We start from the raw sequence: 25,906 nt of genomic DNA, 5'->3' as shown, positions 1-25,906 counted from the left end.
TGTGAATTACAAGGACTGCCCCCCTTAATGTCCAGCTACTGGCTAAGAATTAAATTTGTTTGAGAGAGAAATAATCACTCTTTAGTTTAAAGGAACTAGCCTTAACAAAATAATGATGAATGTCAAGTTGATTTGTACCTACTACGTTACAACACAATTACTCCCAGACTTTACTACAATACATACCATACATTAATAACGTTGAGGAACAAAATTGTCATGTCAGACACAAACAGCATACGAATACCATCATTGATTTTTGAGGGAATCATTTTCAGCCTACACAAACGATGGAAAAGGTTTTCTTATGGCACAAGCCAATGAAATTACTGTGCCAGAAAACCCTGTTTATGAGCTAGAAAAGCACATTGGTATGGGAGATGGGAACAGCCATTACCTCCCAGGAAAAACAGATGGTGGGTTTTATGAAAAATGCCCTGCAGTTCATTTTTATTTTCAAGAATGAAGCTGTGAGGTGAGATTTCTATTTTCCATCACAGAAATCAGGATGATCACCAGCATTTATAAGAAGCTGAGCTTTATTAATATTAATAAACAATGCTTAAATTAATGCAAAACCTTCTCTTTACTAGAAGTAACCAGAGATATAAGGGCACACAGTTGCCTCAACGGTGCCCAGTGGCTCACCATGCAGAAAGTACATTTGGAAGTACAGAGAAAGGCCTGAGCACAGCACAAGTTTTCAAGCTTAAAATGTAATACTTGTCTATCCCATTCAAAAATGAACTAGTCAGTCAGCATAGTGCTTCCTTTCTGTGCATTCTATACAGAAAAAAAGCTATCTGTACAGAAAAGCTGTTTATACAAATGTTGATACAGAAGAGGTGCTGCTAGAAACAAAAAAACAAAACAGGCAATCCTGTAATTTTAGCTAGTAAATGAAAGCTTTACGTTAATATATTAATTTAAACAATATATAGATTTTCAGAGACAGTCCTCAGACTCTGGTACATGCCACCAGTAAATAAAGACTGTAACACTGTCCCGTCAAGCAACAAAAGCATTATTCTCAGGCACCAGTGTGTTTGTAATGTAAGAGCGCACTGCTATAACACTTACACTGACGCAGGTTTTGTCAGGATTTTCTGGGGGTGTTGCAAATGAAGAAAAGCTAAGAGCAGAGTGGGTGTCATGCACAGCACTGCAAGTCATTACACAATACAGCGTGCGGCAGCTTTCTGTTTCGCAGACAGACCTGCCTGAAGAAGCCAACAGAGGAGAAGATTGTGACTTAAGCATCGGGAGGCGTCCGTTTCTAGAGTTTTGTGGCAGCAACCATTTGGTTTATATCAGTAGCAAAAAAAGAAGGAATCTTAATTATAGTGACAACATCTTGCTAAGGATCCCAAGAATTTTAACATTTTAAAACATCACACCTCTAAAACCCTTTGATAAGTTTAATGACTTGAGGTTAATATGGCTGAGATTAATTACTACAACTATGTTCTGAACTGCAGAAACTGCTTGTAACATTTATTTCCATTGCTTTATCCTGTTAGCAATTAGGAATATTTGACAAGAGTCTTGGAGATTACATAGATCATTAAACTCGAAAAATAAAAATGAGCAAAACGAGCTCCTCTGTTCTGCAAGGTTTAGTACACACTTGTCCTCTTTCAAACAGCTGTTAAAAGAAGATATTTAAAGCAGTGATCTATTTTCCACAGCTATGTGCAAGAATTAGAACCAAGACCGTTCACTACAGATAGGTGAGTTGTGACCTCGCACTACTCACTGACATAACACTACATCAGATTTCAGAATACAGGCAAAACACCCCTGCACAGTGCACAGCAAGTACATCAGAATGTACCCCGTCAGGCAGCCACTATGGTGTCTAATCAGACGCTTGATGTACATCAGACAGGGAGTGCATCTAAGACACTGAGCGTCCTAGGATTAAAAATTACATTTACAGCAAAAACAATTTCACAACAATCAATGCAACAGTCACACCATACCATGTTTATTCCTTTTTGGAATTACACAACATTTTGTGAGGACTTTTGTCCTCATGAAAACCCCAGGATAAGAACACATGCCCCTTTTTTAACATCACTCAATAACCTTTCAAGGCATCATGAAATATGCACTGCTTCTTTCATTTAACATGTGCACGTCTGATTTTTAATCCTTCTCAATTTTCCTCAGCACTCTGGGGATTGTGTCCTTTTCATTTGCATGCTCTGACAAGCAGTAATAAAGGTAAAACCATCCACCCTTTATAATCCCTTTTCTTCAAGTGCTAAAAGATTTAATGCTCTAGTAATATACACCTGATCTATAGGACTGTTTACAGCTGTGTAATTTGCGTATCATTACATTAACGCTACAAGACAGACCCATGTGAGTAAAAGAAACTATTTACTTACCTTATGTCTGCACTTAAGTACCACTCCATAGGCTCCTAGAAAATAAGAATAAGGGTATTTTTTACATTATAAGACACAAGCACCACAGACACAGCACATTACTACAACAGAAACAACGAGTATTTTCCTTCCTCGTATGGTGTAGGGCTTTCAAAAAAGAGGCAAGCTCGTAGAACTAGTTACAAATTATATACTGTAAATATTTGCCAGCAGGCAGTGAAATTACATCTAAAATAAAAATAAAATTGCATTCTTGATTCATTTCAGGTTTTCATCATAAAACAAAAAGTTTGTGCAGATCTCTAAGATTTCATTTAAAACAACAAAAATAAACATAAAACGAAGGGAGCCTGGAATTGCTTGGGACTATAAAAAAAACTCCACAATGCATCGCGGTCTGATTCTTCACACTTCACACCTGCAGACATCTCTACAGCTTCAATAGGAAGTATTTTTAGAAGTTTCTCTGGGCAGTGACTGCAGTAGTCATGGCACTCCTCCATAGCTGAAATGCCAATACTGTCTGGCTCTATATCATGCTTCCCTTCAGTGTCCATACAGCTCCAGTTTCAAAGGCTTTATAAAAATTGGGACATGTTTGGAAGTGTGTATATCTACACAGAGAGATGGTCAGATGAACTGTAACAAAAGCTCACAATTTAATGTGAAAGAAAATCCAAGATATCTAGTTAAGGCCAGTCTACAAGCACGCAGCTTTAACGTGAATGAACCAATATACGTAATAACATAATATTATTTTAATAGATAAGATGGTTTGTGATGTTTTAAAGATATCTTGGGATACAAAGATAATTAAATGAGATCACATGTAAACCAAAACTATGAAGTAACTTACTGAAAACACCTTGCCCTTGAGCGCATTCTTTACTCAGTACAAAAAAAAAGAAATCTGTTCTTTTATTATTGATAAAATACAGTGCCTCCAATATAGTAAACATTCTATTGCTCATATTACCAGGAATGCATCAAATCTATTCCGTTGCTTCTTCTCTAAATGGGATATGTGTTATGAAGCAAACAGCCAACTGCAGTGCAGAATAATGGCTCCTGGAAAAACCACTGGGCTCAGCAGCATAGTAAAACCAAACCATCTCAGAACAAGAAACACACAGTTTAGACTTCTGCACTCACACCAAGCTTTTTGGATGACTGAAATTCTCTACTTTACCAAGTTCACCACAAGAGTCCAGCATTTTAATAAACTGCCACTTAACAGAAAAAGAGTACAGTTTAAAAACTGCTTTCTGATCTCACAGCTTTAAGCTAAACATAGAGGCACATGTGAATCTGTCAAAACTTGTGCTGTATATATTCACCTTGTGAACTGATGACATACAAAGTGAAAAAATGCTAGTCAAGTAGAAGAAGAACAGTCCCAGAATATTTGTGATGACTTGATCGCAATTTTAGGGATAAAAGATAGCATCTTGTTCCACATATTTTCCAGATATCTTTATATCTGCAGATATTTCCAGTATGATTGTCACAATGAATTATGCAGATCATTTCTATTTCAAAGCATTCCACATTATGCAAACAAAGATAAAGCTAGAGATGCATACCACATAGAACAGACTCTCAGTTCCCTGACAATTATCTTAATTAAGAAAGTGGATAATCCAAGGCAATCCTTTTGAAAAATCGCTTTAAAGATTAAAATTCTAAATAAACAGCTAGAAGACATAATAAATTAAGACTGAATTAAAGCACTTCATAAACACCTGTTCTTGACAGCAAAAATAAGCCAAGGTAGTGTCACATTCCTGATCATTTAATCACGCTTTATATTTAACACGAAAGTCAGAAAGAAACCCTCATTTGTTTTTAGTATATCCAGAACAGTTTCAATCAAAAACACATTCCCCCACAGAAAGAAAAACAAAACAAAGGGAGTCTGTTTGTAATTTCAATCACCTTGAAAAAGAAAAAAAAAATTACATTTACATTTCTCTGTTCTTGTTTCCCCTTATGAAAAAACCCACAACACCTGAAGGAGCCATTCACCAGAGAGTTTTCTACTTCACCATGGGAGTACAATTCCTTTAAATTTCCATTACCATCCATCTGACATTTGAACTCTACACTAAATAGCTTCAGCTAAAAAAAGCTTTTGAGTTAAACAGGTATACCTTAGCAGAACCTAATTATAATGTCTTATTCACTTCCAGAGAGTGGGAAACAGAGGGCTTGTTTCTTAATCCAGTACTTTCTTCTGGTTCATTCAGAGCCAGACAGAAATGTAAATGCAAACACTTTAGCTCCATAAGCTTCAGCTGGTTCCTGTACAACATCAGAAGTTCTCAATTTTCTGTTTCTGCTTGAGCACTCCTAGCATAAACAAAATTATTTAGAAGATGTTAAATTAAGCAAAATGGCAAGACGTGTCCTTTTAATTACGTTAGTTCTCCTCCAAGATCACCGTATCTAAATCTAAAAGAAAGATTATCCAAGATGCTATTGTGCCATTTTGTGACTGCTGAATTCCATTGGCCAATAATATAGTTGACACATTGCAGGGGTAGTCAGCTACTGAGCTTCCAAATCCATTCCAGTGCAGTTCCCGATCTAAAAAACTGGGTGATTACACAATCGCATTAAGAATTATTTGATACAAAAACCAATTAAAGAACCAGATATAGGAAAATCCTGTACTGGAATAATAATCACAGCTCAATCAATCAAGCAGAGCAACAAAACTTCCAGCCAAAATCCATTCGTGATTCCTGTAGTTTTAATTTGTCAAATTCACAATTTCTGGAAACTGCATGCAGACTTTCAGAAAACGCCTGAACTCAATTCTGTAGAAAAAGTATCTAAGAAAACAGTGGCATGGCAGCTAGTATGGCTGCCTCAAAGCCCTCTGGTTCTGGGACTGACTTTGCACCAGGGCGCTTTGCTTGTGAGAAGTGTGCTTGCTCATTGCGCTTCTTGTTAGTTAGGTTAACTGGCATCGCTAAATTGTTCTCCTGCGTGTGCTTGCTCTTTGACGGACTGGTGTCTCATTAAGGGTGCAGTGGGCAGGTGTTTCTGGGTGGCTGTGACCCTAACCAGGAGTAATCCACTTTCTGATAACAGATGGAAATACACTAATAACTGTATCAGTCATCAATGGTCACAAACTTTACCTACAACTGATAATCTCAAATACATTTCTGCTTCCTCCTCCCTTTATCACATCACTGACCAGGATAAATATTTCACCTAAGCTCTGTTAATTAATTACAAACATACTTCACACCAGGTGTTGTGAACAGATTGTCTATTGCATCAACTCTTTCCTGCTGCCTTCCAGGGCAGAAGGTGAGCAGCTGATTGGCCTTAACTGGTATAACTCATTTATTGCACTGAATGATGGCAATCATGAAAATTTAACTTGGTACCAAAAAGGCTGGTCTGTCAAAGAATTACAAAGGCAGTCTTCAAGCATCGTAAGCACTCTGGATTTTTCAGTGTGCTGCTCTATAAAAATTCAAGTCTCATTTCTTCTTAAATCACATTAGTGGTAGGACACTTAGAGCATCCAGTCCATTATCTCCAGTAAAAAACTCCAATTACATTCGTCAGAAGGGCGGCCTTACTGCCCCAGTGTTAACACGACTTTGGTTCTTTCAATTAGTTAAGGAGAATGTTTCATAAGTACTGAAATTTTCCAGTTAAAATACTTTGGCTACACCGTCATGTTACTCTTTCCAAGTGTGTGCTATAGAAATTTTGTGATCAAAATGACAAAAATAAAATCCCAACAGAGTATTATATGTATATAACTAATTCTATAATCTTTTCTTGTAGACCACAAGACAATTTCTTTCTTTGACTGCACACAGACAGTTGTTTGCTTGTTGTTCATATCTAGAAGCATTTTAGCATACAGTACAATTTTGGCATTACTGCCTGACAAATATTGAATGCTTACAGCAAGTACTCTCAATATACAAAATTACCTGATTTCACAAATTATGATGCAATATCTAGTTCCTCAAACTACTTACTTGACCAAGCATTATAGTGTACCTTTTAATTAATCCAATAATACAGTGAGATATTCGTCTTATATCTGCGAGAGCCTTTCTTAATCTCTGTGCCATCACATTAGTAATTTAGCATGAACTGTCAAATATGTGGTAATGAACTATATGCCAACCCTGAAGAAAACACTAGAATAAATTTAACTGAACTCGAGTTCTTCATTTCTCCTGGCTAGAAAGCTTGCTAGTTTTGTGCAGCTTCAATTTTTATTTCGTACTCCATTAATCCAATAATATTAATTATCCACTTTATTAAGTACCATACTAGAATTGGCATGTATTTCATACAAAAATCTCCACAACTAGCTCTGGAAACCAGAGACAGAAGGAAGGGGAGAACATGATCCTGTTCATTTCCAACCTGCTTTTTTGGCAAACGAGCAGATCGAGAGGTTCAATAACATGGCTTCCTGCAGTAAATAAAATGTGCCGCACTTTTGGATGGTGTGAGAGATAAAACCGGTTTGTGAACTTTGCTCTCATTTTCCTCCACGTACTCTGTTTTTTGGAGGGGAGGGTAGAGAGGACTGTTTACCACGGGAAAAAGCAGCGTTTCACTGAACCTATTAATAATTTCCTTAGCAGATGGGTAGACATGCTGGCTAATTAGTCAGAGTTGAGGAATGGATTCCAGGACAGCCCTGTGAGATACAAGTGAAAGGGAAATGAGGACTAGATACCAGTACTGGCATGGAACCAAGCATGGGATTCTGAATTACCCTGCTCTAGGAACACACTCTTACCAACCAGGTGAAAGGGACTGGAGCAACCAGGGCTTACATTTGTCAATTCCATGTGAAGAAATATCTGCATCTTATCATGTAGGTAACTGTATGAAGAACATGTATAGCATGAATACGTTTAAAAACACATTAACCGATGCATAAAGAGAGAAGGAGACTAAAAATATTTTAAAAAGCTGAGAAAGATGAAATGGGAGTCGTGGTCTGAAATTAAAACTATAACAAGTGCGAAGATTTTTTCATGCTGCAGCAGTATAAGGAATCATATAAAAAGAACAGCCTGGTAGCAGGTTCTCATTTCTCCCAGTGCCAAAGCAGGATGTCATTAATAACCTTACAGAAAGCACTACAATGTATTTTACCCAGCTATTGGACCACTCATATAATGAAAATATTTTCTCCATGTGTATACATAGAGAGTGGTACCAAATTCTAGGCTCCATAGAACTCTATTCTTCAGATAATAAGCAACAAAGAGCTGGAGTGTTACTGGCAGAAACATTTAAACATGCTGGTATGTGTATATTAGATGCCTTTTGTGGAAGCACTAAGCAAACTCGCGCATAAACAGACTACCTGGGGCACAGAGAGAAAGATGATTTTCAGCATATCCTCCAAAACTCTATATGAGCCCATTGGCATCTTTCTCGGGCCTTTTCAAGACCGTGAAATCCGCTGGACTGAAAAACGTTTCATGTTGTGTTATGTACTGCGACAGCAGGGTTCTGTCGTTTCAGAGCCCTCTGTATTACTTCGTTTTCTTTTTTTGCCACATAAAACTGCAGCCGGGTAATTAATGATGTCTGGACTAACGCTTTCCTGATGGTGAATAAAAGTGTGTTTTTCCCCAAATACACAGTGGAAACACAATTTTACATTTTACGTCGCACAGAGAGCCATTTATATATAAATATATTTTTTCTTACAACCGTTTTCAAATCATCAGTATGTTTAAAATTCACCTTTACTCTTATGGCAAAGATTGTGTCGAAGCTCCTGCACCTTTAAGAGTGGCTCAGCTCCAGTGCTGATTAAATATACAGTGTGAGTCTTTCCACGCAGGTTCTGTCAAAACCTCCCAAGACATACTAAATTTTCTTGTAAAACTGTGTATATTACTTTATTATATGTTTTAGATCTACCAAAACCAAGTTTCAAAAGTGGGAAAAGTTAAAACCAAGAAAAGGTTCATTTCAATCCTATTACATAAAAATGTGGAAAACGACTGCATACAGCACTCTATTTAAATTTCTGTTTTATTTACATTTGCTTACCATTTAACTATTAATTTATTTAATAGGCTTTCTCCAGCAGGTGAAATGATAACATGGTGTTCTGGCATCAATTATGTAATATTGGCCTTGGGAGATTCACAGGTCTCAGAATCATGACATGCACGTCAGATCCCAGAATCCAGGGCTCAGGCAGCAAGGTATGAATAAGAATTGTTCAGAAAAAAAAACAGATTTAGATTTCTTTTTACAGCACATCAATGATTTACAAGTAGAAAAAAAAAATCTTACCTTCACCTACAATCCCAAGGACCTCAAATTTATTCATCACATTACCAATGTCAGGAATCTTCATGAAGACAAATTCCACCAGAGGTAAGGCCCGGGAAGTGCAGCTCAGCAAGGGGCGTTAGCAGACGGCATGGGGCAGCCAGGACTGAGGTCCCGAGCAACAGCAAATCCCTCGAGCCCACAGCACACTCCACATGCTCACTCCGCCTAGCACAGCAGCTCAGCGAATCCCTGCAAAAGCAAAACACAGAGGCATATAAGAGCCTGGTTCTGTACACTCCAAAACAAGCCCTCTCCGAGAAATGGAGAGGGGACGAGACATGGTTAAATTTTCCATGACAGTCATGACGCTCCAAGGCAAAAAACATTCTAAGGTCTAGACCATGGCCCCTTGTTCTCCAGGTTTGGATTTTTCCCCCAATAATATTAACTGCGTTGACCAAGTAGCTGCGAGAAGAAATGGGTTGGGTCTCTGTCAGCTTTTGCCACTTCCAGGCTCTGAATGGGCCTTCTTTAGTGGCCTGATGTCACTAAGAGTAGAGGGGAACTCGCGCCGGATATTAACAACCCCCACCAGCTGCTGAGCTGCTGTAGCATTATCAGGAAAGATCTGCTGCCTGTGTCCCTGGATGACAGGGAGATAAAGCTCTGGAATTAATAGGTCTTAAAGAAACAGGTATTTCGTCTTAGAAACGTTTACATATGGAATTGAAGAAAAAAAAAAATGAAGACTTTCCCAGAATTACTTTTCTACATCCTCAAAAACATAATGTATTCGGCAAAAATCAGGAAACATAGACATTCCAGCAGTAGTCTTTGAAATATGTTACCTTCTTATACTATGACAAAGGTACTGTGTTTTTTAAAGCGCATTCCTTCCACAAACTACTTGTCTGATAGCTTGAAAACCTGCCACCCAAAGTTTGCAATCATTCATCAGACACTAAACTCGCATCCAACATTTAAAGCCGAGAAAAAGAAATGAAGTACTAAGGAGCTAGACTGCTGTGTACTTTGGAAGTAGGACTTAATACAGAAACCAAGTTGAATGGCTACATGACTATGCACATTCCATTTAGTCACTAGAATAGAGACACAACATTCATTTTCTTTCTATGGCACTCTTCATCCCCCATGGATCCTAAAGGGCTTCAGATATAAGAGGCACACTGAAATGCAGCACCCATTTGGGTGATATGCAGCAGCTCTAGACAGTACAGATTTGAGTGAAAACTTTAAGAAAGCCAGATTGTCCTATTCTATAGTGGAATGTGGCAAGAACATCAGGGTATAACACTTTGCTCTTATGAGTATTGCAATGGGATCTATAATGACCAAGCAGTTAGGACCCTTTATTTAATATCATCTGGAATGACAACATCACCTACAGGTAAGTGCTCCTTGTCACCATTCTGGGACATCTGTTGGGAAAAAATGTCACCTGCTGGTTCAGCAACACAAAGTACAGAAAAGGCACAGATTTGCTTAGTTTTTCAGATCTGAAAATATCCAAGGTGGTAACGCTGCCATCAAGATAGCCAACAATAAAGTACACTAAGAATCTAAATGGCAGGAAAAAGGCATGACCACAGTGGCACAAATTAGTATTAGATTTCATCTAACAAATCACTGCTACTAAGCAAAGAGGGGATTTACATCATGCTGCGTTTCAGAGCAGGAACGAACAGCTGTTCAAGATTAATTGGAATCTTATTAACATGCTACAGTTACATTTATTCGGTTTCTTTCTTCCTCAGTAAGGAAGATCTGTAGTGCCTGAAGGAATGAAACCCCTAAGAGGTGGAACAATTCCAATGCAGAAGTCCAACACGAAGAAACACTGAAGATCAAATCGGGGAGGAAAATCAACTCCGAAGGCATGCAGAACCCTCACTGCAGAGCAACCAAAGCTCAAATCAATGTCAAAAGTTCCACCAGCCCTTATTTTAGTCATCCATCTGCTCTGACTCAGCTGCCAGGTGAGACTGCCCATTTAATTGAAAACTCCAGGAGTCTCACTACAGAAGCTCTGGATTTGTCAGTCTCTTGTCGTGACCTTCGCTGCTTGATACAAAGATAGAGAAAGGCAGCTGAGGGCACCGATGACTCCTCCAGTGTCAGGAAACTGCCAGCACTGGGGAGAGGAACCTAGAGACTGAGACTGAGCCTTGCTTTGTCCTCGTGATGGAGCTTTTCTGTCAGGGAGTGACTGGAACGATGGTGTTGCAGTATGGGTGCAAATTAAAAAAAACAAAAACCTTTAACTTTAATACTTTACAGTTCCAACTAAAATTGTAACTAGTGCGGTAAAGAATCAGAACCACTGGAGGTGACGGTTGAGGTTCGAGTTTGAATTTTCAGTTTCTCCCAGCTTCACTAAACAGGCTAAATTTGAAAAATACACTACATTTAATTAGACCAGGAATACTGGAATACCTTTTAAAACTGGCAAACTAATAACTCAAATTTACCTTCTTTAAAATTTTCTCTTCTTTTGGTTAGAGAAAGAGAAAGGCCCTTGCTTGTGAAAAACTCAAACTACAAAAAAGGAGTATTAATAATTTGATTCTTCATCATGCATTTAGAGAATTGTAATATTTTTTGGTTGTATCCTTACACAGGGTAGAATAAATTCTTATTTGTTGTTCTATTTTAGATGTAAACTGTAAAAATGTAATAAAAAGAACAGCCAATCTAGCAATGCCATGGTAGCAATGCAGGTTAACAACAGGTTGAATCCTGCTTCATTTATGAAACAATAATTCGTAACAAATAACTAATTAATAACTATACTAAAAAAATCAAGTCATACATTCCCCACAGGATTCATCAAAGATGTAGGCTACCCATGATGTTAGCTGAGGAAGAGCTTTGCTATTTTCAGTTTACTGTATGCATCAAGCCTTCATTGTCTTCTTTTTGCTTTTGAGGCGCTGTTTATTATTTTGTGATCTTTTAGGCAGCAAGTCCTTTTTAACTTTGAAAATTAAGTTGCTTCCACTCTTTAGAATTATTCTTCGATTATTAACCTTTATTATTCTCCATAATCAACAGATTATGAGGCTGATCCAAGGGATATCGGAGCTACAAAGTTGCTTTTTTAAGAGACCTACACTCTCTACAAGATGGAGGTTTAGAAAACGTTTCTCATGCAATGTTCACAAGCAGCAAATGGACACAGAATTGTGTCCATATTGTGACCCAATGAGTCAGGTGCGAGGAAATTCTGCATTTTTCTGTCAACTACTAAAATAGCTTAAGGAAAGATCCAAAATCCAAATGCGCAAGACATTCCATTGAAAATTGTGATTGTGTTCAATTTTTGTCAGCGTTAACACATTTGTATGGCCTGTATATAACCGTAGGAAGCCCTGCACATACAGTATACAAGACCGATATTCCCAGAAAGTGTTTGCATGCTGAGAAAAAATTGAGCTAATCCTGACTAAAAAGCAGAGCACAAAAACTTGACTATTATTTTTTTCCTTATAGTTGTCTGTGCTTTAGCTAGTCAAATACTTATCTCTTCAAGTTGAAAGGACGTTTCATGAGCAGCTTTGCATGAATTCTGATGTCCCTGAAGAAAAGCTTATTTCTTTCATTTCACCCAGGATCCCTCATTTCTACAGGTATATTTCCCCATGAGGAGGGTTCTGTACGATTTCTGGTTCATTTCTTATTTGTCCAACAATTTGCAGGCAGTATGGACTTCATTCACATACCAGAGTGTAACGCTGTCATCCCTAACCTCTTGTTACCATGGCATGAAACTTGAAGGCCAGACTATTTACCCTATGTGCTCCAAAAAATGTAGATATATTTCAATGAACAATAATTTAAGAAAAAAAGAGAAGGCCTTAAGATAAGTTCCCTTTTCACTTTTTCGACTGTCAAAAGGTGTGCTTCCAGGCTTATTTGCTATTCTTCTGATTGCATCACATTAAACAGGTTTACAATTTTCACTTTGATCCAAGGGGTTTCTATTAATCAATTACAGAGGTTGAGCTATCCGAGCTATAAAGTTGCTCTTTTGAGAGACCTACACTCCCAACAAGAATGAGTCAGTTCCACGGATTCAAAACTGACTTCAGATTAACCAGTGTAAGGGGTGATATGACAGCTGTGTAATTAGGACCTGGAAAGCTCACAATTTATTTTAAATGATTGAAAAGATGCGTTTCGTTCGAAACCCTCCAATTTTCTAGTGACACGAATGAAAACTAAAGATTAAATGATCAACACATCGTCTGGTTACTTATTAAAACATCCTTAATATTAGCACACTGACAGTACAGTATATCGCAGATAAATTGCAAGACAAAATGTAATTTCCACAGCGAAAAATCTCATCAGTTTTGTCAGTATACCGCATGTGAATATGTTTGCAGTGTTTGCTAAGGACATAAACTAGTTTAATTTTTTTTTCCCCCCAGCAGAGACTGAAGCATAATGTCCTTTAAAATTGTCCTGTCGGCAACTTTCTCTTCGCCCTTCAAAGAATATGCACAACAGGTTCAGCAGCTGGACGACATGTTTACTGCCTCACCACCTTGAGAAATCTAAGAAAGGGCGAGCAAACACAAAATAACCACCTTCACCTACAGAGGCAACCGCCACTCATCTGAAATTGTGTAGAACACAAACCATTATTAAAAACAAAAAATAATGATGATTCTTTAACTCTTCTTTGACAACATTAACCTGAACCAAAGCCAGATTTGCAAAAACGAGAGGTCTATACAGTATATTGCTGGGGTTTCTGTACAGAGCTAAGAGCAGCCAAGCACTTGTATTTAAATGCACATGAAAGGAGCACAACGTCTCCAAGAGTGACACTTTTCCCGAAGAAGGCTCCACAGCCGAAACAATATGCGTTTCTTTTCTTCTCTAAATAAACCTTTACTTGTTCCTTTGCAGCCTGCGCATGATGACGCAGCTACCTACATGAACAACTTTAATATGGAACCATTAGTTTTGACAATCCCAATTCTGGTGATAAAAGGGCAGGGAGTACGGCCTTGTCTTCAAAGAGACAGTGACACCAAGGGCAGAGGATGGTCACGGCAACTGTTTCTGCTGTACCGCTGTCCGTAACAGGACACAGCTGCTTCCTCTTCTGAGGAAAAAGCTGTGTGGAAACAAAACAGCTGCTTGTCTTGAAGTCATGGCATGTCTGTTTTGCCAAATAGAGGAGCAAGTCTTACAAAACAACCTCTTTTATCTGAATTTGTCAGAGCACCAAAATTTAAGAGAAAATGTTTGGACAGCTTGAGGTGTGGCTCCAACTTTAGAGCATTTAAGAGATGATGCGTAGCCAAAAGCTGCACTCCCACCAGGTGATTACAAGTTTGCTCTAATGATGTCAGGCAAATGCAATGGCAGTTTCAGGAAAAATTACTAATATCAGATATGTTCATTAGCTCGGCTTGCAAGAACGCAAGACAGATCGGTGGCAAAAAACATCATTTTTATCTTGTTTTGAGAAACCAAGAATGAGAACCTTCCAAAATTCTCAGGCTGCAGATGCAGGAAGGATCACAATAGGCAAAGATCCTTAATTCATTTCCAAAACTGGCATTGGAAAACATTATGAAAATAAACAAAGGACCTGATGTTAATCACTGTACTGACACATTATACTGTTAAGGGCTGTTTTGAAGATAGGATTCAAACCAGCATTAAATGCGTCTCTAGTCTAAAATGTAATGTTAACAGTGATCTCAGCCTGAATCCTGATAGATAAATTGGACATTGAAAAACCACTGAATATTTTGGAACTTTGTTCCATTATTTCAAACCAAATGAGAGAGATTTAAATTAAATAACACCAAACCTATTTAAGTGCATTAGAGATCTATGCGTTTTTCTGCCATGTGGTCAAATACCACTTTTTATAACGAAATTCCATCTAAACTTAAGCTTTAAAATAAATTACCTTCATAATTATAGCATACACAAGCAGGAAACTATGAAACGCTCTACAGCAAGAAATGTGTTTTTTTCTCCCAGCACTCCATTACTGGTCCTCATGTTACATTCTCTGGAAAGTCCTCAGTGTATACCGCACTGAGCACTCCTCACAGAATCACTTAACTGCTCAATTAGCCCAGGTGCTGCTGCTCACTACACTTAGCCCCCCTCACAGAACAACACTTTTCTCTTGCAAGCATGGCTAAGGGTGGCTGTAAAGGTGTAAGACAGGGGTAGTCAACCCTGGCCTCCAGATTCCACACCATTGCAGGACTCTGAACCTTGCAATTACCTAAATACTGAATTGATTCTTAATTGCTTAATTGCAGGTGCTGCTGCTCGCTACACTAAAGATCAGCCAGGGCAAAGACTTTTAAATCGCCTAAAATCCCAGCACCAAGATTGACTGCCCTTGATGCAAGACGAGACATTAGCTTTCTCCTTCCTCTTTCTGAGCTCACAAGCTCATCCCCTCCCTGTCCTTCCTGCCTCTCTCCATCACCACCACGCCTCCTTCAGGCTCTTTGGCCTGTGTCTCCTCAGCCTATAGCCTCTTTGCTGGCTCTTGTGTCCTGTCAAGTCTGCTCTGTCTCACAGGCTACGCTGCCCATGATCTCAATCGCACCAGGCAGGAGAACTGGGACTGTCAGGAACAATTCCAAAACCCACTAGAGACCTCAAAGCAGTGCTTCCTGAGCACTGCTGACAGCTCTCATACACTTAAAAGGTCCACAATAATGTCTCAGTTGTCTCTGCTGACCTTATGGTATCAAAGCATCCTCTTCCCCCTGGTTACAAACAAGTGGATGGGCCACCTGGCTCATTTGTTGGTTAGAAATTAATTGATCCAGGAATCTCACCCAGCTTTTTCTTTAAATAAGTTAGGAATGTCTTCTTCGATAACAATCCTGGGTAATTTACTCCACACTACCACCACCCTTTGAATAAACTAGTGCCTCATGTTGTCAGTTTTAAATGCACTTCCACAGAGTGTTTTCCCATGTTACCTGGATTTTCTTGAGCTAAAGAAACTGAAATGAATCGCTGCATGTTTCCGAAATCTAACATACTGTATAATATAAGTGTTGTCAATCATTTATATCCAGACACATTTTAAGAGGAGAATAACCTCCATCTTTTCAATGCCACTTGAATTTAAATCGTTATGGATTTCACAAAGTGAGTGAACATTGTTTAGACTGGTCAATTCAAAGCCTGCCCCTGGCAAGGACAAAGCAGTTACAAGATCCCCCTGGAATAAAGTCTTCAGCATGAGAGACAAACCAGAGAATGCACAACCAAGAGCAAAAGTACTGTACAGGATGGGACAGTGCTGCTGGGGAACAAGACTCTAAATTACAGTATCCACAAAACTGGATTCCTGAAAATAGTGATTTGAGAAAAGAGCAAAATACTGATAAATACAGATTAATTAACACTGAAGAAAAGTTTTAATTAAAATGTAGAGGTTAACAGACTACAGCTGTTACAAACCATTATCCTTCAAAACCTGCTTTGAATTAACACTTTACAGTTGAAAGTTGTGATGCTATTAAATTATTAACTTGGGCTCTGCTCTGTGCGGTCAGCAAAGTGTTTTCAATTTAAAAGGAATTCTCAGCTTTATATTGGCCAATTACATCTCACTTGATGCGTCTCAATTTTTAAACTTTAATATCACTGTACCTAAAATAATTCAGTTTTAACTATAAATATTGAAAAAAAGAACTTGAAAGTAAATGCAAATGAACATGTAGGTTTTGCTTTTGTGTTTAAAATACTTATTTGAAGACAACAACAACAACAACAACAAAAAAAGCTAAATGCACCCGAGGACAGATAAAAGGCTGGCAATTCTTTAATTGAAAGCACTCTAGAGACTACATATGTAGCAGAGCCTAGTTTTGAGATTTAAGAGTTTTAACTGTATCCAATAGAAATAAGTCACTTCAGAGAAGGTCTTAAAAGAAAATTGTTCAGAACAGCTAGATTCGGTAAACTCCTATTGAACTGTCATGTTTTACCATGTCTATTTGACACTCTTTACAGCTCAAGGGAGCCATCAGAGACATTGCATTTGACAATATTACAACAGGTAACTCAACAGACCTGATAGAAAAATATCCACCTTCACACCAAATGACTGAGCTCATTAGTTAGGCGTGTTAAATCATGCAATAGATGTGCCAAAAACATAACTCGGTAAATACAGATGGAGCAAGGAAGACAGAATTAAGTGGTCTTCACATTTCTGATAAAAAATAACATGATGATGCCTTAATTATCTTCAAAAAGTGAAGCAGTGAGATGCACCTATCTAATGGACTAGGCAAAGATGTGAATCATGCTGTGCAGAAAAGACTGTTCATATTATAATACGTTCATAACGATGGTGCACACCAATATTCTAAACCTATTTGACCTACAATACAAACATCTCATTTTTAAATGTGCCCAGTACTCCGCTCCAGGAACTCCAGAGTAAGGTTTTCAAATCCTTCAAGATTTCACTAAATCCAAGCAACTAGGCCCACTGAGTGACAATTCAAACCAGAGATCTGGAAGAACTTTTCACAAAAGAATTAAGGGGTTTGTGGAACAAGAAACCCAATCAAGAAAAACTTGAAATTGCTTGGTGAGATGTTTTTTGATCAAGTGAGAAACTAATATGGCCAAAACAAAATCTTTTTATCTCTTAAGTTCTTAGGTCTTAAAGGAAAGAAAATATTATTTAAGTGAAGAACTACCAAAACAAGAGGACAATAGGGTCATACTGTACACAGTATATTATTAAATGTAGCAACACTGGTTACTGACACTTATCCAGCAGCAAGTAAGACAGGATCTTTCTGAAATCACCATCATGAGGGATTCGTGTGTGCAGACCTTGAACACCTTAACTGCTGACACTTCAACTGGACAAGAAAACACATCACTAGAATGACTAGAGCAGCTGCAGGCATAACTCTCTCTTTACAGTACTTCCATTTTGTCTGGCATCAGCAATAAATAGAGAAGATACCAGGGTTTGGACATATGTTGGAAAGTGATAATGATTTTTGGAGCACCTGGAGTAGGACAATCTATTTATTCTGGGTTATATTTGGCCAAAGGTATTATTTTCATGACCTGTGCAAATCCATGCATTTTATCAAATTAAAAAGAGGTCAAAACAACATATGCTGTAGAACCTCAGATACAGCAAGACGAAAAACGTTAAAGAAGCAAAACTCAGCAGGTGGGCTTAAACCCCAAAAATGAACGATACCCTTTTCCTCTCCACAGCTGCCTCTTCTGCATGCTGTGCACTTCAGGGCTCTGCCATTTAGACCGTTCTTTTACCAGCACTTAATCATTACATCCAGTGTCTGAAAGACGGGATCCTTTTCTCTGTGGAGAATGCTATTGTCAGAATGATACAGCAGCTAGCATGCACTTCAGTATAACCTTTTTTCCTTCTGCAATCTCAGAGCACTTGTCTAACTTACAGCCCTCTCAAAAGTGTACCAGACACTCGCAATCTGGCCAAGGTATATTTTTAAAATTTACAGAACTAGAGGCAGACTTTCGAAGCGGGACTGGTCATCTAAGCAAACTTAGACAAAACAGCAAGGCTGAGGTATTGAGATATAAGGTCATTTGGTTTGGTCCAATGAACGTTTGTATCATACAGGCGAGTAGGCCCCGGTTCAAATCTATCAAGAGGAATTGGACTTGCTCTCCGCACTGGAACAAGGGAAACCAAAACTGAAGATGCCACATATGAAAATATGACTTTCAATTAAGGGCAGCACACTGATGCAGTGGTTATCGTTGCTGCCTCATGGTGCTGAGGCCCAGAATTAAAAATCCTGGACCTGGAGTGCTATCTGCATGGAGTTTACATGTTGTCCCTATGTTCCTGTGGGCTTCCCTGGGAAAATTGATCCCGGTATGAGTATGTGTGTGTCCGTGTCTGTGTGTCCTGCGATGCATTGACGCCCTGCCCAGGATGTATCCCGTTTTGCACCCGTTGCTTGTTGGGATAGGCTCCAGCACCCACGAGATCCTCTGTTGGATAAAGTGGTTAGAAAATTGAGTGATGGATTTTTAATTGTTCATCACAGGCAGACATTCAACAAACTCTCCCCATGTAATCTTTTATGCATACTTTATAAAACAATGAATAAAACTAATTTTATTTTCCTTAAGCACTCAGCCCAGTAATTTTTATATGTTATTCATCCTGCTGTATGTACCCACTCACTCTCGTGTGACATTAAAATGACATAAATCCGATGGGAAAAAAAAATTCTGCAATATGATGTATAATAAAAACACAATTGCTTGGCCCCCATGTAATTGTAAGGATTTAGCCTGTATATCTGTAAATCATTAAAGACTTTTACACTTTTGGCTACTTCTCCCTCCAGGCCAGTTCTTTCTTCCTTGTAATGTCCCATTCAGACCCACAGTGCAATTTCAAAGCCCAGTGTTTGGCCTAGAGACTGCCCAAACATGAGTATTCTGACTTAAGCAGAAGGAGTCTCTCCTGAGACTCATAGCAGCAGCACATTTTGCCAAATGTTTGAGTCCTGGTTTGTTTCGCTTAACTAATATTTATCATGGCTCTACGACATCCCAAACCTTCAGACGGCCACTGCCTACCAAGTTCTAATACTGTTCCCTTTCCCACAGGACTTTAACTTCATTTTTCCCCATAGACTCTGAAATGACCCCGACTCCAAGCACCAGCTGCACTGATGCGTTCCACGCCTGAAATATCTATGGTTTGACAGTTCATTATAGTGCAAAAACTGACATCTCTGTGAACCGAACTGATAGATCACCGGTCCACTTCAATGCTGGCTGCTCAGGCTTGTCAAGCAAAACCAACAACTCAATAACCTTTATAAAATAACACCCACAATAAGCATTGAGAAAACACACAAGATGTCCCACAGTACAGGTAAATTGATCACAAAGAGCTGAAAAAATATTCTATTTCTCTGAACAAGAACATTTCATGGACCATTGGCATTTCACACACCAGCCATCACTATGTGGAAAAACATAGTTTAAGGGCCAAGGAGTTGAAAGGAAAAGCCACAAGTAGCAGATGTACAGTAGATCCTGGTCTTATGGCTCCAGAGCTAGCACTGCATAGAAACACTATTGAATTTAACAACAATAATTGTAGCATATCAATAAAAATAAAAGAAACTATTCTTTTCAAATGTATACAGAGTAAGAAATGACTAAACCTATATTATATGATAACTGACCTAAGATTAATTAAGTGCATGGTGTATGTCAAACTTAGGACCCCACTTGTAGGATAAACCTTACTTGTTATTAAAGACTTACTGCAAAATTGAGAGGTTTCAGATACCATGGTGACTATTTTATACTGACTCATCCAAAAATGTATTCCATCTTGGCTCATAATTGATCTAATTTATGATTTATCGCACCCTGAGAGATTGAAATGAAATGAGTCACTGAAATGCATCCGGAAAAAAATCTCACATATAATGGGTTCATAGAAAAGCTGTATATTTCCCAAATTATTGAAGGCATGTTTTCCTGTCATGGAAGAAGTAATTGGGTGAATATTCCCCGTTTTCTAAGGCCATGATGACCAAGTGACAGTGCTGTGAAATCACCTGCACAAGGACAGGGAAAAAGGAGAAGATAAAACAAGAGCAAATTGTGTTTCAACATTTGTATCACCATGTAGAGTCACTTTTTTGGGAAACAAGAAACCAAAACATCATTTAACCAATGACTGATCAATAAGCATTAAGGCTCATAACTAGATTTTGACATTCACATTAGTGGTGAAAGCGAATATGTCATACACACTAGCTTTATAAATTCTTATCTAACTGATTACAAATGGTAATGCAAATCCGAACCTGAGACTACACAGATAGCACTCACTGAAACTAGGCATGGTCAATGAGAGATCATTAATGTTTCACTTCTGTGTCCAGCTTCAATAGTGAAAACAAATTAAACTGGTATGAAAAGGATATGAAACAGACCAGCCAATCAAAGATTTCATCACAGCTCCTCCTCCTTTATTTGCAAAAAAATGGTCAGAGAACACGGTAGGTTGACAATCCAAATTTCTTGATCAAACACCTACTGTTTACAGCAAATTTAGAGGAAATTGTACCCTGTAGCAATCCCAGTCAAACCAAATCCAGCCATCTATGTGGATATGTGGATTCTCCAAATACAGTAGGTGCTGTTCACACACTTGGAACGCAGCTTCCTTTGAGGATATGACAAGCCCTGCATCTCTCCATGAAGGCAGAGGTCAAAATAGCTCTTCGTGGACAACACAGCAGCAGATTCATGTGTGTCTTGCATATTTGTATTCCAAATTTTATTTTCTGTCTAGTTTTCTTTTTCTCACAGATATGTTTTCAGGACATTTTTTTCTGCTAGTAGAATACTAAATTTAAGACCCACTAGAGAACACAAAATGAAATAAAAAATGAAAAACACTATCCATTAAATATAGTCTATATGAAGAGGCTCCAGTGATCATCTACAGACCAGGTGTGCAAACCCTTATCAATCTGCTTGCATCTTCCACAGTACTAAAATAAGGAGTATTGGACTGATGACCATGCCTACCTTATACAAGTTGAAAAACCTAAAGTATCTGGGTATTTTTGAGCCCACAAATATACTAACGTTTAATTAGCTCTTAATTAAGTTCTACAGATTTGTAACCATTACAATTAAAGCAACACAAGAAGTTTTAATTCATCACAAAACACATTTAAAAAAAGTATTTTTCACATATTTCATCTATTTGGTAAGATCACTGATGCAAATCTTTATATCGCTTACAAGAAAGAGGTTCAAGAGGGGTAAGCACAGTCGTATTGTATTTGACATCAGCAGGCTATAATTTAAAAAGCTTTTTGTTGGCAGGCATCCCTAGGTTCTGTAATGCACAGAACTGTAAAAACAAACAATTGTTTGTTGTAAGAAAGGTGCTTAATCACAAACAGTTTTTTTTCTCCTGACAAAAAATAAAAAGTTTAACTTACAATGTAGTTACAATCTTAAAGTCACTGACTCGGACTTCCAAATCCAATATGTTAACACCTTTCTCTTTTAGCCGTGGTGTTCAAGATCAAAAAGGACCAATTTGCAATGGTACACACACTTGTCATTTAGGGCACAATCACCGAGTCAGCACTGGTACACCAGCCAATGTTATGAATCAAGTGTAAGATGTTTACGTACGAGGCAGCAGTGTCATTTAATACTTTTCATGCATTACTAGAATCTAGTGAAATCTAATAGCCCAGAAAGGAGAGGGGCCATGTGACTGTCTCTCTCAAGACTTGGACATGGAAAGAGCCACATAATTTCAAAGGGTGGTCTTGCCAATACATTTTAAAAGAATATTACAATCATCAATTTTAAAGAAAAGCAGGGTCTGGTTACTGTTGCATAACTAGATACAAAATATCTTATTGACACTTTAGAGAACAGATTAAAATGTCAAATAATAAATTATACCAAGATCTTTAACGCAAGTATTGGCTTAAACCTCAGCATTATCAAGTACCCAAATGAAAGCATTTTTTACGTAAATAGAAAGACAACTGTTTGCTCTGACCCAATTCAAATGGAACATTTTGTTTGCACCCAGCTTTTAATGTAATCAAAACAGGATGACAGCACAGGATTAAGTCAGAATGTGTGGAGAAATAAATATCGCTGTATTACAGTGAAGGCGATGGAGAAAGAGGACTGTAGATGTGAAAAAGCATAAATACACTGGCAAAATGAAGTGTAAAAATACACAAGTCTAACAGTTCAACAATGATGGCAACCTTTGTGTAAAACAAACAATTTAACAAAACATTGTCTGAGATGGATTTGATGTGTGAGGTTAAGTATCTTTCTTCACGTGTTAAATATCAGCAGCCACCTTAAGAAAACCTAGCTGCTAGTGTTTTTCTTCCATTCAAATCCCCCACGTAGATCTGCAATAAAAGAAATGCCTCAAAACTATATCATCCCCAAATTCATCTCCTTCACAGACAGTATACTCTGAGAAACGCCTACATGCGCAAAAAAAAAAACAGATTAAAAATTCATCTTTTTGTACTGAAATAACTGTTGTTTGTCCATCGGTACGATGATTAGATATTGGGTAAAGGCAACAGGTTAAAGGGGACAGGGAGGGAGACAGGCACAAAAATGAAGTACTGAGCCAGTAAACCATCTTCGTCTAATGCAAGAACGGGACTTTCCACAGTGAAAGGATATCTGTAGTAATCTGAGAGAGACTGAAGACTACACTGGACAAAAAATGTAAAATAAACTCAGTTTTAAGAGATCTATAGGAATCTGTCAAAACCATGTCAAGGTATTTCTTTCAAGATATTCATAACAAAATAAATATCAGTTTATCTCCCAACCATATGTAATCAAAAGAGACAGCAATAGCAGAACAAACATAAAAACATAAAAGGTAAACATTAATACACTACAGTTAAACAGAGCTTTTAAAAATAGGACCTTAAACAAAGAAATCACATCTACGTAAATATGGTTTCAAAGCATAGCATTTTCAAAAAATATGTCTATGGAGCATCAGCCAGACTGAATTTAAGACTTGCTGCGATTGTAAATAATCAAATTATGGCAAATAAGAGAAAATAAAATTTCCAACCAGGAAAGTTCCAGGAAAAAATCCAATACATGATGAACAGAGCATTCATATTTTCCTTGCATTTTTTAACCTCTGTATAACTACAGAACTTCACAGAGATTTCCAAACCCTACATAAAGACATATTTTAAAAGGTCCAATTGGTTTTGAAAGTTCAGAAAAGCTAAAGAACATTTTACAACAACATATAACAAAAATAACTAATAAGCATAATAAAGTAATACCAGTTCGCTGTCAGGAGATTGTTGCAGTTCACTTCATGATACAGGGCTATTAAGCTGAATAACATCCACAGCAACTCAAATTTAATTAGGAACTTCACTCCACTTAACTAGGGACCTAAGAGACACCTGCCACAGGTCTGCATGTCATCTGCCTTTCATCCTGCATAAACACTTGTAATCCCTTTTTTTGGCTCTACAATGATACACATCCCCCTGTATTGAAAAATATTGGTTTAGGTTACTCATATCTGCCCATATGTTAGTTTGTTTTTTTAAAGCCACACGTTACCTATTCCAAGCTAGATATGGTCTATTAATCAACAGTTTTGGCATGCGGTGCCTTTTTCCTAATGTATATGTTAATACTGCACACAGTCTGAAACAAACACGACAGATGAGCTCCCAAAGTACAAGATGTATGTGAACTTTAAAATATTTAAGCCATTGGACTAGCAGGAGTCAGAGGCAATGCAGCCGTCTACAGAAAACTCTCCTCAAGATCACCCTGCCTGCTCCACAGGAAAGAGACTGTGAATGTCTGACATTGCTTCTGTGGAAAAACAACAAAGCAGGCCTGTTTAATGTAATCCTTTCATCGTCTGGTATAGTAAAAGCAATATTTTTATCAAATAAAGCGACAAATTAACAATAAATATTTAATACGGGAAAAGAGTCTGGACATAACTTTAAAGGTTTTATGTATTCCTGTTAAGTATAGAAACCTTAACCTTCAGTATGGATCAGTACATTCTATCAACGGATCACTTTAAAAGAGAGAAATATAGGATTCACGCCAGCTGCTAGCATAAGAGGTTTTTGGTAAGGAACTCTAATTGAATTCTCTCGCAGGTCACTAGATGATGCTCACAGCAGCCATCATATGAAAGGTTTATCACCCAGGTATAAGATAATTAAGTATACAGTGAAAACTATACAGTGAGCAACTACGAAGCACCGAATAATGACGACGTTAAAATGCCAAATTATAACGTTTATAGACGACATGAAATCACAGCATTCAGTGCTGCTAAACCCACTCATATCGTAAGTATTTTCCGACTGTGCTTATACTTAAGGAAGGGAATCCTTTAAAAGTCTTCAATGTTACGCTAAAAAACTAAACAATGATTTTAGAAATGGCTTAACTAGTAATTCTATACCGTTTTAACGACCATATTGCTCCAATGGCAGACGCTCTTGGATATTGTGCACCGGTGGAGTACTGCTACTGTTGCAAACGCTACTGAGTCGTGACTCTCTTTAGTCCAGCATTATAATAGTGCCAGGCACAATACTGACACTTGAAAATATTTATTTCATCGGCATTAACGTTGTCCGGCATATGGACCACCAGGCCGAGCTAACTGACGTTTCCTTAAAGCTCAGTTAACATTTGCATTATTACGGTCATACAGTAAAAACCCTGTTGCTACTGACAAATCTCACCCGCCGCCCCCCCCGTCCCCCTCCCAACACCATCAACCACAACCACTTATTAAGAGGCGACCTGAATTATATGAAACCAAACCCCCTTTCTGAACAATTAAATGTGATGGAATGTTTGTGAGCGCCTCAAAAAAAAAAACTGAATTATTTTCCCAGTCATTGCGATTGTCAAATACTCCTGGTATCAATCAGGCAGCTGTGATAAGGTAGACTGATGGTGGGTGGCACAAACACAACACTTCATTACCTAAAGTAATAAAACGGAATCAATGGCTATCTACCCTCAATCTTTTTTAGCTAATACGCAAAAATCAGTCAGAAATGGCGTAGTTAATAACCGTACAATAAACAGGCCTATCTCGTCTAATATCAAAAATGAGTCTATGATATACAGACGGACGATGTGCTGCGCGCTGGAAGACTTGCGAGAAATATCCGCGAAGGGCTGACGCGGGTTCGGCTACAGGTCTAACGGCGTCGTCTTAATGCACAATTACAGTTCTCAACGAGACGTGTCTCCCCCCATCATCCTGCGCTCACCACTCGCTCCCAAACCCCCGCAGCACCCCGCCGCCACCATTCCCGAAACGAGAGCCGTGCGGCGAAGTGTCAGCTGCCGCTGCTGCTACAGAACCCCCGACCACCGCACATTCGCAACCAAAAAAAAACAACATATATATATACAGGATACACACAGATGTTCGCGTACGAGGAGAACAACAACCCGACAGCACGTCTGCAGCCTATTCGCACGGCATCCACAACATGACAACTTAAACATACTCACGCAAATCTTGGCAATTAAAAGACTGTCTCCACTCTCCTCCACTGCTGATGTTTTCATTGCAGCAGCAGCAGCAACAGTAACCAAAC

The 25,906-nt window shown here is 38.2% G+C and overlaps 1 protein-coding gene across 6 annotated transcripts in view; it reads right to left on the bottom strand.

Annotated features, from left to right (window-relative positions):
* Positions 1–25,906, bottom strand: part of LOC148835879 (cyclin-dependent kinase-like 5) — a 97,931-nt gene extending 72,025 nt beyond the window's left edge. For all 6 annotated transcript variants that reach the window (XM_088913150.1, XM_088913152.1, XM_088913151.1 and 3 more), the window contains exons 1-3: positions 25,821–25,906; positions 8,706–8,936; positions 2,394–2,428 (exon numbers count right to left, since the gene is read on the bottom strand). In XM_088913150.1, coding sequence (XP_088769276.1) covers positions 2,394–2,428; positions 8,706–8,769 — 99 coding nt within the window. In that variant the 5' untranslated portion in view covers positions 8,770–8,936; positions 25,821–25,906. The remainder of the gene's footprint in view (positions 1–2,393; positions 2,429–8,705; positions 8,937–25,820) is intronic.

The sequence above is a fragment of the Atractosteus spatula genome, chromosome 4 (genome assembly GCF_055471065.1).
Source record: "Atractosteus spatula isolate fAtrSpa1 chromosome 4, fAtrSpa1.hap1, whole genome shotgun sequence".
Lineage (NCBI taxonomy): Eukaryota > Metazoa > Chordata > Actinopteri > Semionotiformes > Lepisosteidae > Atractosteus > Atractosteus spatula.
The sequence above is the reverse complement of the archived record's forward strand: the minus strand, read 5'-3'. Positions and strand labels throughout refer to the sequence as shown.